The sequence below is a fragment of the Nanorana parkeri genome, unplaced genomic scaffold (genome assembly GCF_000935625.1).
Source record: "Nanorana parkeri isolate BGI_ZX_2015 unplaced genomic scaffold, ASM93562v1 scaffold494, whole genome shotgun sequence".
In the NCBI taxonomy this organism is placed as follows: Eukaryota; Metazoa; Chordata; class Amphibia; order Anura; family Dicroglossidae; genus Nanorana; species Nanorana parkeri.
The window spans coordinates 955,931-968,289 of NW_017306762.1; the positions used below are offsets into that span (position 1 = coordinate 955,931).

At 41.9% G+C, this 12,359-nt stretch overlaps 1 protein-coding gene across 1 annotated transcript in view; it reads right to left on the reverse strand.

Annotated features, from left to right (window-relative positions):
• Positions 1-5,044: 5,044 nt before the first annotated feature.
• Positions 5,045-12,359, reverse strand: part of ZSWIM7 (zinc finger SWIM-type containing 7) — an 80,532-nt gene continuing 73,217 nt past the window's right edge. Inside the window, exon 5 of the mRNA XM_018561043.1 lies at positions 5,045-5,186. Coding sequence (XP_018416545.1) covers positions 5,079-5,186 — 108 coding nt within the window. The 3' untranslated portion in view covers positions 5,045-5,078. The remainder of the gene's footprint in view (positions 5,187-12,359) is intronic.

Sequence of the window (12,359 nt, forward strand, 5' to 3'; positions counted from 1 at the left end):
AACAGGGTGCAGTAGCCTCTGTTGCACAATGTATAGGGCCTGTTTGAGGTTTAAAGTGACTGTGTTATTACAATCAATATTAAAAACGAAGGATCCCTGGAAGAAGACATTTAGACTGCTCACCTTTCCTGCTACCCATAAAACAGATCACTGCAGGGGTGAAGAGAATGTGCTTGCTGAAGATCTGCAGAACATGACAATTCCAGGAGTGTCTGTTTACTGGTTTCCCCCGCCACATTCTATGGTTTCTCCCGCCAGTCCCTACATTGCTACAGAATACAGGATTGATGTAGGAGATGGCGGATCCAACCAATAAGCACAGTGGGGGATCAGGAAACCGACCGCAATATTCACAGGCAGCAGGAGAAGTGAATATTAAATGTTTTCTTTGCAGGAGTCCTTTATTATGAAGATTGCTTTAAGAGTCATCTTCAGGGTTGAATCCTTTCAAAAAATGGGAATATCAATGTGATAACAGTGGATATTCTGGAACCTTTCAGCACATGACAACATTTAACTTGTGGTGTTCTTGTCATTACTGTTTTGCACACACTAGAAGCATTGATATTGAACTTTTGATATGCGATGCCTCAGATCAAGAGGATTTTATTAAAGTGGAAAAATAAAGCCACCTTGCCTTGAATCCATGCTTTAGGCAGAACAATGTGTGTAATACGCTGTGGACAGTTCAACATATTGCTATTAGGCTTTTTATTTTTTGTACAATTATAAGCACTAACAATGTCATTGTATATCTGTCAGGAGAAAGAAGGATCTTTACTAAATATATACTGTTGTCTGAAAGATGTAAAAAGCTATAGTATGGATGCTTAGAAACCTGGTCGCCTTATTTATTAAAGTGTATTTTCCTCTACTTATGTTTTTAGGCTTGGTTCATTAAACATTCAAGGTACAAAATTCTAAGTACACATTGTAGTACACTCATCAACCAGTCGGACTCCATCTTGCAGTGTCTCAGTTTTGTAAAGTGAGTTCTGATTGGCTGGCATGGATAACTGTACTGTTTATTGCCTGAATAATGCACAAGTGATGTCATTTGTTTCCAATGACCCAGCTGGCTCTGGTACTGGCACTGTTCTCCAAAACATTTGCTCTGCAATAAACAGCCAGCTCCACTGCATACAGTACGGTTGCCACCTTTTCTTCTAACGAAACCCGAACACTCTAGCAACGCACTGAATTTTTTTTTTGGGAGAATGAGTCGTGGCTTATTCATATAAAATACCGCCGTCCATTCATATGTAAATATCACAGTTTAGACTATTTGCATGGTTTACTGCATCTTATTGCTGTTGATCTCATGCAGCCTATTTGCAACCATTTCCTGTCTACAAACATGCACTCCACCATGCTGTTTTAGTCTCCATCTGAAGTCCATGTGACAAGATGACAATGCAGGAACAAAACTGGAATACAGGGACCGTGTTGTCACCCTGTAACAGGAAGTGACTGAACAAGGCTTTTCATGGCAGGATCACCAGGGATTATTTTAATGAGAGCTACAGAATTAAAAATACTGAAAATTACTTTTGACATTTTAGTAACATGTTAAAGCTTATACAAGATTTTAGTGATCGGGTTTACATTATTATTGGAATACTCTACCTAAATGCTCAGGGACCAGTTAATTCTGCAGTTAGCTACAACTTTTAAACATCAAGGAGCAGCATCCATTGTAAGTTATTTCATCAACATTTGAAATAGCTTAAAAACCTTTTGACTTAAATATCACTTCAGGTCTTTGCCTTGAAATGTGTGTACATGCTGATTCAATAAATAGCTGCACAAAGAGACCAATCAGAACTCAGCTTTAAATAGTTTAGTCTGCCCATTCTGAGCTGCTAGTAGATCATATCTGGTTGTTAGGGTTCAAGATGCAGCCTTGCTCTTTGCTCGGACACATGAACTAAGCCCAGTGTGTACAGTGCAGTGGTGTAACCAGAGTTCTGGGCGCCCGGGGCAGAATTTTTATAACGGTCTTACAGCACTGGATACATGGTGCAGGGGTGACTGTATAACATTGTACGGCATATAATCTACAATCAGTGGGGTTCGGGGAATGCCTATAACGGTCTTAAAGAGCTGAATACATGGTGCAGGGATGACTGTATAAAATTGTACAGTATATAATCTACAATTGGTGGGGTTCAGGGGATGCCTAAAAAGGTCTTACAGCACTGGATACATGGTGCAGGGGATGACTGTATAAAATTGTAGGGTTCAGGGGATGCCTGTACAGAACAGCAGACTCTGCACATAGTTTATGACTACCTGCATAGGAGACACAGTTTGTTGTGTACATAAATGTACATTCCTTTTCTCTCAACGATTTAGGTAATGAAAACACCATGAGCAAATCGCTTCATTTTAAATGTGCATTAAAAATATGTAACATGACAACCCTCTGTATACAGTAGGGATGCACCGATACCAGTTTTCCGGTATCGACTACGAGTACCAATACTTTTTTCTACGATACTCGCCGATACCAAATGTCACATTAAGGAAACCGTGTCTTGTCACTATTGTCACCCAGTCAGATACCTATACACATCTGACTCACTGTGGTAATGTTTGTTGACACTTGTATAAAAATGACTATGGATTTTTAAGCTATCTCAAATGCTGCTCATTTCAGCAATGGATGATGCTGCTGGAAAATGTTTAACTTGCTGCAGAATCAGCTGGTCTCCTGAGCACTAGCCCTGATATCTGGTTTTAGGGTGGCTTCTTTCCTATGGAATCACCTTTGTGTGTACTAGTAAGCTGTGTGTGTATCTCCACAAGTACAGAGGCACAGCATGGAAAGCCACTCCCCAGTTCCCCACTTTTCCTTTCTCTCTTCTCTAAGCTAGTAAATGGACAGCTGCTGGAGACTAGACTATGCTGTCCCTTGGGATCTTGTACTGGACAGGAAGTTCAGGGAAGCTGAGCTGAGAAAATTGAAGCTTTTTGGAAACATGATGACTGTAAGTGCTTGGGCAAAAATGTAAAGAAATCCTTTACATGATGATGTATGTTTGTTTGATCTGGATTCCTTACTGAAGAAGGTTTAGGAATTTAATACTAATTTTAGGGCCCATTCACACCAGCCGCTGCTCTACATTGAACAACAGCTGGTATGCAGTGCTGAGGTGAGGATCCCGGCACATGGTTTGGCTTGTGTTGGGAGTGGTGGAAAAAAAATGGCCAACACAGCCCTAAGGCATTTGGTGGGAATCGGCCCTAAAACCACCTACGAGACTCTGTCAGGTTTTCATTACTGTCAGTGCCCCCGTGCAGAGATTTCCTTCTACTTTCTATGCTAGTGAGGCCATGTATAGTATATTGTGGTATAAAAAGGTGTTACCACAGGAAATGAGGTGAAATCTTCTGAGCGAGCACACTGACAGAAATGAAAATCTTTCTAAGGCTGGGTTCATACCTGGGCGTTACTATTGGCACGTTTTTAAGCACGTTTTTTAGTTCAGTGAAACGCACGTTCGACGCTCGTTTTTATACCTCCCTGGCGGTATAATTTGTTTTCCCTTTTAAACTTCCCGACGGTTCCACGGAGCCCGGAAGATGGCAGAGGCCGGAGGACACAGCGGGGATCGCGGACAAGGTAAGACCTACGCTGTATTCCCGAGTGTGGCTCGGGGTTACCGTTTTGTTAACCCCGAGCCACATTCGGGAATACCAATGGATACGTGCTGAAATACGGCCCAAAGAAACTCCTGTACTATTTCGGGCATAGGGCGGTTTTCAGCGTGTCAAAGCGCGCTGAAACACGCCCAGGTGGGAACCATGCAATAGGAGTTAATAGGTTTTCACTGCTTGAGTGTTTTCCGCGCTTCGATCAGCGCTGAAAAACGCCCATGTGTGAACCCAGCCTTACTCTACCCCGCTCTACCCAATAAGCACAGCACAATGGAAAACAGATTGTTACCAATTATTCTTATCAGCCTAAACATCCTGTGTGTAAGAGCGGACACTGGTCGATGAAAAGCTGGTGAAAGCCGATTCATGACTTCTTTAGAAACCAGGTGTAGGAAAAACACTGCTATGACTTCCTAGGAAATTTCAGTTTACTGTTGTTTGTATATAGGATGGCTTCCCTAAGGCCCCATTCACACTGAGTGATTTGCATTTTGCACGATATCGCGCGGTTTGTCGCGCAATATCACGCAAATGGTTGCATTGAGCAAACTAGAATCGCGGCAAAATCCGTCCTGCTGTATCGATGCACGACCCGCGACAGCGATGGACAGAGCCCCATTGCCATGCATTGGAGAGCGATATCGCACGGTAAATATCCGCGATATCTCAGTGTGAATGGGGCTTTACATAACAGTACATGAGGAGTGCCGTCATGTAACAGCATTGTTTAGAGATGAATTGTTCCATCAGATATATTACATTATATAAGATCAGACCCAAACGTACAAACATTTTTTTTTTATTAATTTAATAGATTCATCATCATTTATAAACCCTTGTGTCAACAAATCACTCTACTCAAATACTTCCATACATGAAGAAACATTTCACAACCTGATACTGATTCGGAGCACTTGTGCCCAAAGACAAATATAAAATAAAACAACAGATCTGAAACACATCTATGTACATTTTTAATTGCCAAAAGAAGTGGAGAAAACATTTTGTGCTACATCACTGCCTTGCATAAGTAAAGTGACAACTCTACTCAGTTCTGCAAACTTCAGAGCACCCCTCTTCCCAACTCCTCTTTGGATAATGAAGGAGCATAACCACCTCTCCTGAAATCCACATAGGTATCTCCCCCTGCAGGTGACAGATCATTTACCCACACCGTAAGCCTCATTTCAACTCTTAGCTGGCATGGGTTGACTGTATAAAAACAGATTTCAAGTAATACCACAGGAAGAAGCAATGATTTTGATTATGTCTGGTGGAAGATAAAAGTGAACTGTATGGTGATGTATGTAACTGGCAGGAATGTTAATACTGCAGCTTTCACTCAGGTAAGACCAGCTTTGCTACGAAATCACACAGTCCCACACAGAAAAGAAGTCACTGCAGATGAAATTGGCACTTCAGTCTTCTTTGGCCAGTAGAATGTCACTCATCTGCATGTCGGACACCGTCATTTCCTGGCACACTCCTATCGCCTGGCTGAGGTAGATGGCAAGAATATGTTTGCACTGAAAAAAAAGACAAGGACAATTTAGTATTCAGAGCAAAAATAGGTTTAGAAATTTGAAGGTCACACCAACTGTATGTGTTTTGTGAAAAAGAAAACTGTAATGGCAGACATATGAAGGTTTCCAGTGCTGACCTTCTGAAAAAGGCAGATGCATGTCTGTTGAGACCTTGTCCTCAATACGCTCTGAATCACTAACCCAGGACAAGTACAACATGCAGGCCAGTTTTGATTTTTCTGGTCACATGCTTGTCCCAAGTCAGTGATGAATACTAAACTACTGAAAGTAACAGCTAGGCAAGGGAGATTTTCAGCTGGAAGCAATGACAGCCTTTTCCAAATAAATGTTTATTAAACAGAAACAACAACAAGTAACAATACAAAGAAACAGCAATAATTATCTTGGCACATTCCAGTTATGACGTAGGTTGTATAAGAGGGAGGGTGGATCATGAATAGTGTATACAAAGGGGCATAACTAAAAGAGCAATGACAGCCTTTACTACTCAGTACAAATGAGGATTTAATCAAATAACACAACAAATAGCAAGAAAACAAAAATATGCAAACAGATGCTGGCAGCTAACAACCCTAGATTCTTAATTAATAGATCCATATGGAATAATTTGTGACAGTGGATTTCAGCTTTATAAAATTGCTTATAGAAAAGGATTATGTCCAGAAAAATTTAAAACAGTAGAAGAGCACCGCGTAGCCAGGCTTACTTACAAAATCTTTTGTACCACTTATATGTTCTTCCTCCTTTTTTAAATGAATGGAAACTCAACAAGACTCTTTCGTTATTGCTAGGCAGTACATCTTCCATCAGGCTGTACATTAGCCAAGGGGGTGAAAAGAAAGAGACCTCTAACTCTTCAGGGTGGACAAAAAGGAACACAATCTGAAAGCAATGCGTCCTACCAGCAAGAGATCCACAACTATCATATTCCTGGCCAGAACTGGACTGCCCCAGGGGAGGACTGAAGAATGTTCTTGTGGATTCCACTGTTAAAGGAGAATTTACCTGTTGGTAGTTATAGTGTGACATACAAGTCACACACTTTGTGCAGGCATGAGTTAAGAGATAAGCCTCCAGGCAAGGTGGTGGTAGTGAAGTCACACTGGTAAGAAGAGGGGTAAAGACACAATAATGGAGGAGGGGTGAGAGCAGGAATGGATGAGTTGCCATAAAGGGAGAGAGAGAGGGGGTTTAGGTAACAGATTTGAGAAGAGAGGGTTGCAGGTGTGATGGTGATAAAGCAGGCATGGAGTTGAGAGCAGGGGGCATTATGTGGATCAGATGGGGTTTAGAGTGTGGTGGTGGTGCTGGCATGGTGGTGAGAGCAGGGGAGCCATGTGAGGTAGAAATGTGTGTGTGTGTGTGCGCAGGCACTGGGTGAGAGATTGAGGGGTGCTGTACAGGAGCAATGGGGAAAGCGGAGAAGGGTGCATGCAGTCATGGGGTGTGGGTGTGTACAAGCACATTGGTACCAGAGGGGCAGGATGCAGATGCATTGGTGAGGGTGGGAGGAAGCATGCACAGGTGCACTGGTGGAAGAGGTAGTGCAGGCATGGTGAGAAGAGTAAGGAGTGGATAGTGGCTAGAGAAATATGGGGTGTGAACACAGAGGTTGTTGAGAAAAGTAGTGGTACAGGTGTGGTGGGTGCTAAGATAAAGGGGGCTGCAGGCACAGTGAATGCAATGGGAAGATACACTGTAGGTGTGATGGATTATGAGAAGAAGAGGGGTGCAGGCATGATGTATTCTGGGGGAAGGGGGCTACGGTGGGATGGATGCTGAGAAAAGAGGGGAGAAATATAGTGGATTGTGAGAGCAGGTGTGGTGGGTGATAATAGAAGATGGTTGTAGGCACAGTGGGTGCGGGCAGAAGAGGGGCTGCAGGTGTGGCAGATTGTAAAAGAAGTGGGTGTGCCATGCTGAGGGTGATGAAAGAAAGGGGGGTGCAACTTCAGTGGCTGGAGAGAAGGGGGCTGCAGGGGTGGTGTAGGAAAGTGGTTCAGTTCAGAATGCAGTGGGGGCTGCCTTAAAATGTGGGAGGTATTGGCTGACATTGCAGGGGTGGGGGTTTGGAGTGGTGTCTGACATTGCAGGAGGAGGGTGGTTTAGTGATATAGTAGGGGGGCTGGCTGATATCGTGGGAGGGTTGTGGGGTTAGTGCAGGGGTTAGGGTGCACTAAGCAGCAGCTACAGGGATGGTACCAGTCGGCAAGGAGTACTCCTTCCCCACACAGTACCCATCCCTTTCCCTGCCCGCATTGCCAGACACCACAAAGACTGTCTAAAAGCTTCTCTGCTGCAGCCATTTCCTCCTCAGCCGGCTTTCTCTCTGAGCCCTGAATATACTGTGTAACCTGTCAGGGCTTCGAAAACAGGCTGTGTATGAGACGTCTGCAGCAGCAGAGAAGCTCCTGGCAGTCTGTCAACTCCTCAGACAGTATGTCCCTCCAGCAATGTAGGCAGAACCTGTGTGGGAACGAATCGTTTCTGTCGATCATCAATACTGGCTGGCAGCAATGCCAGTAGGGGAAGGGTGGTTGTGTGCTGCAGGGGGCTGGTAGAAGCAGAAAGATCGGCACAGAAGATCGGACGGGGTGACTGATCAAGGGAATGCTTTTGCAATTTAATTGGTCAATAGAGTGGAAGAGGAAGGAGGAGAATCCCCCAGTGGCAAAACAAAACACTAACTTAGGCATTATATTATTAAAGCATATACATGATTATGCACGTGTCTCTCCCTCACGCTGAAGAAATAAATAAATATGCATACACAGTAAATACATACATATATATATTGTATATTAACTGCTATAATTGCTGCACCTACATTCCAAATAATGATGAACTGATTAGAAGAAAGAAAGATCGGATTAAGAAGCATCATTTAGGGTAAGTCCTTACATTAGCACTGGGGGGGGAGGATTTGGCTTGAATGTCACTTTAAGTAGCTCTTAAAATCAATGCCCAAATCCTGTATTTTCAGTATAAAATATAACTAATTGTACTTGGCTTGGCATATAGAACTAAATTCTACTTATAGTCCAGTTTGATTATGTTTTTACAACCCAGCTTTAAGCGCACTCTGTAAATGCCATCCTACAGTTAGATGTTGAGGATCAATGAATGCAGGTTGTTAAAAGCCATATGTATCAATCATATGAATATGTACTCTAGTTGCTTGGCTGTTGTACATCTGCAGTGGTGTCCTAAATCCTTCATCTCCTTTAGCTACTCATTCACATCGCTCACCCATACAGAGCTACATAAAAGGTTCTATGAGTGATGCCCTCCTCCCAATGCTTCCTGCCTCTTCTGTTATTAAGAGCTAAATACTGTGCAGGAAAAACATTATTTTTTTATACAAAGCATCCTGGCATCCCAAATTAATAAACTGTGTGTGTTCTAAAGTAACCACCGCTCTAAGCTCATTCCCATGATAAACTATCATTTCAAAACAAATTTGTAAACTAAACATGAAATTGTAGTCCATCATGGGAGTGAGCTTGGAGCGGTGGCTACTTTACAACACACACAGGAACCATGGGGATCAAAAGTAATCATCCTGCAGAAGGAAGGACAGTGTCAGCACCTACTCAGAGATGATTTGAGGATCTACAGCTGAGTGATACACAAATAAGATACATTTTTGATAATAGTTAAGGTACTTTATCGCATTTTTAAGATTTAACTCCTGAGTTTAGTGTCACTGACAAGGGCCACCTGCTGAGAAAATCTGGGAGGTCAGCTCTTTACTACACATGATTCCACACAGAGGGACCTCAAACTAGGGGCTTCCATTTTTCATCAAATGTGCTATTTGTTAGGCAAAATACAAAATAAACAGAATCAAGCATGAGCTGCAGATGGGTGTTACAGACAGCATAACTGAAGGAATGTGTAATAGAGAAGGCAAATGTGCATTATGTGAATAGATATAAGACCTACCAAGGTAATGGTAGTCATGACATCCTGCCCAAACTCAAGCTACATTGCTTCTACCATTGTCTATTTCAGTTTACTTATTTGGCCAAAGCACTTGATGATTATTTAACTTGAAATGTTAATTAAAATGAATAATAGCACAGGCTGGTTCTGACACCGATGCCACGCATACCTAAGACACACCTTCATTTCTGACACACCTGCAAAATTCTTTATAAAGCTAGAAATATTCAATGAGAATGTAAATAGGTGCATATACAGTATAGTAATATAGTAGGTAAGGTTGAAAGACACAGGTCCATCTAGTTCAACCTATGTATATGTGTATGTATGTATGTATGTATGTATGTATGTATGTATGTATGTATGTATATGATTGGCTCTAGTAGTTCCCATATCCCTGTATATTTAAGAACTCAAGAAACTCATCTAAATGTTTCCTGAATGTATCAATGCTATCAGCAGATCCTACTGACTGTGGAAGACAGTTCCACATTTTTACTACTCGCACAGTAAAAAAAAACCCTGCGAAGTCTGAGATTAAACCTCCACTCTTCTAATCTCTTGAAGTGCCCTTGTGTCATTAGTATAGTTCTCGGTGTAAACATCCTATTCCGAATATTGTTGTCCCCATTTAAGATTTTGAAAATTGCAATTAGGTCCCCCCTCAAGCGCCTCTTTTCTGAGAACAAATTTAATTTCTTGAGGCAATCTTCATAGCTCAGGCCTTCCATCCCCTTTATTCATTTTGTAGCCCATTTCTGAACACTCTCAATTTCAAAAACATTTTTCCTGAGAATTGGTGACCAAAATTAAACTGCATATTCAAGGTGAGGCCGAACCAGTGTTTTATAAAGTGGAAAGATTATGTTTTTATCCCTTGCCAAAATCCCTCTTTTAATGCAGGATAATATCCTGTTTGCTTTCCTGGCCACAGCTTGGCACTGCATGCTATTGTCAAATCTGTGATCCATGAGCACCCCCAGGTCCTTCTCCATCTCTGACTTCCCCAGTGGTGCACCCCCTAGGTAGTAGTTTGCACATATGTTCTTTGTTCCCATGTGCATAACCTTCAATTTTTTAATATTAAATTGCATCTGCCATCTTGCAGCCCACTCCTTAATTTTATCTAGGTCCTGTTGAAGCGAGTTTATGTCTTCTTGAGAATTCACTGCCCTACATGTCTGTGAAGGTTCTTATTCATCCAGGTCATGGTATATCTGTAAAAAATAAGTCAAGGCAACTGGACTTGCTGTATTTTTCTTGAAGACGTTTCACTGGTCATCCAACAAGCTTTCTCAATTCAGAATGACTTGTACAAAAATTATCTTGGAATAAATATTGTGAATGTTGCTCCAATCCACATAATCTGTTAATTACAACCAGGTGTTGATTGCATTTACATCCTAGCTCCAATTATGCAAATGCAATAAACACCTGGTGAACAGGGGGGTGGGGTTGCGATCTGAATCCCTGGCCAGGACCGCCTCAGGCAGGTACAGCCGGTACATGTGTGAGGGGCCCAGGCGGCCAGGGAGGCCTGGGCTCCAAGCAAGATTTTAAAATTTTCGTTTAATGTGCAGTGTAGTGTAGTTGTGCACTTGGTACCTTCCTGAGCACGTGCGCGCAGGAAGGTTTTTCTTTTCCATTGATGGAACTTTCTTTAACCCGGCAGAAGTGGAGCACAGCTGCTGGAGGTAAAGGTAAGGAGGGAGAAGGGGAGGGGGGTAGTAGTTGGTAATGACAGAGACACCGACCGAAGAAGGGGTCACGAGTGGAGAAAGTTTAAGTATTTCAACTGTGTCTTTTCTGATTGTTTCTACTGGAGCCCTGGAGAATACAATATAAGTGGGAAAAGGATGGAGCATGTAATTACTGAGAGGAGACCTTGCCTATAGAGATCCTGATCATCATTTGTGATTCAACCTGCAGGTCATCACCCCACAGGTGCATATCAGTTTAGAGTGATTTACCCGACGTGACCCGATCTTTTATATTTTACCAAAAAACTGGGTAATAATAAATGTTTCCTAACATAATGTTAAAAAAAACTTTTTTTTCCCCAAAATTTCTGTAATTTCTCCTGAATATAGTAAAAAATAAAACCCGTAGTGGTGATTAAATACCACCGAAATAAAGCTCTATCTGTCCCCAAAAAATGGTATAAAATTAATTTCAGTACAGCGCTGCATGACGGAATAAACGTCAGTCAAAGTACCGCAGAGCTGAATAGTGAAAAATGGCCTGGCCAGGAAGGGGGTCTAAACACCTGGTCTTGAAGTGGTTAAAAGTATAAGATCCCCAAAATAAAAAAAATCCCCATATCTACATTTCATTTCCATATATACCGTCATTGAAATCAAATAAGGATTTTATCATATATAATTTTGGGTCTCTTATTTCTAAAAATTGAACGTGCAGCTGTCTTTCTGTGTCCCGTTTCATGAGGCTGCTGTGAGCTGCACTCTTCACAAATGGCAGTCACGAACATTTAAAAGGAATTCCAGCAATAATTGTACTTCTGCACACACAGATATAAGATCCGTATGATATAAGAAGCCGAGATGTGTATGGAGGGCTGGGGTTATATCACAATTTAGACTTCCTATAGACAGGAATGTTTTCTTGTGGGGTCCTGGATGAGTTTAGTTCCCACATATGTGGCCCCCTTTGTTGCCTTTTACAGTTATTTTGCGGCAGGAATAACAATGCGCCATCTGTAAGGATTTGTTGCTTCACATATATGGTTCACTGGTTCTCTGGGATCCAGGCTCCAGACAGATGACATACTGCAGCTGGACTTTCTCTTCGTGGCTACCATTATGTTTTAGGTTGACACGAATGGAGCTGTTATTCACCCTGTCACCATAGCAACGACTGTCAACGAGGCCAGCCAAATGGCCCTAATGAACTCAGATTTTTTTCCTTTAACCGAGCATTCCTTAATGTCTTACTTATGGCATTAAATTACACTGATATTATAACAATAAATGTATAACAATTATACAATATATAACAATTATAACAACAAAAGAGCTATACCATAATGCCTTAGGCGTATAGCGATAAAGAACAAAGAAGAAGGTTTTAAGGCACAAAATGAAGTTCTAAATACAACCGGGTGGTTTAACTGATGGGATAACACGGAGCAGCCCCTACATAGCACTGGAAATTCTGCAGCAGGCCAATGTAAAGAGTGTTTTAGAGTCAGCA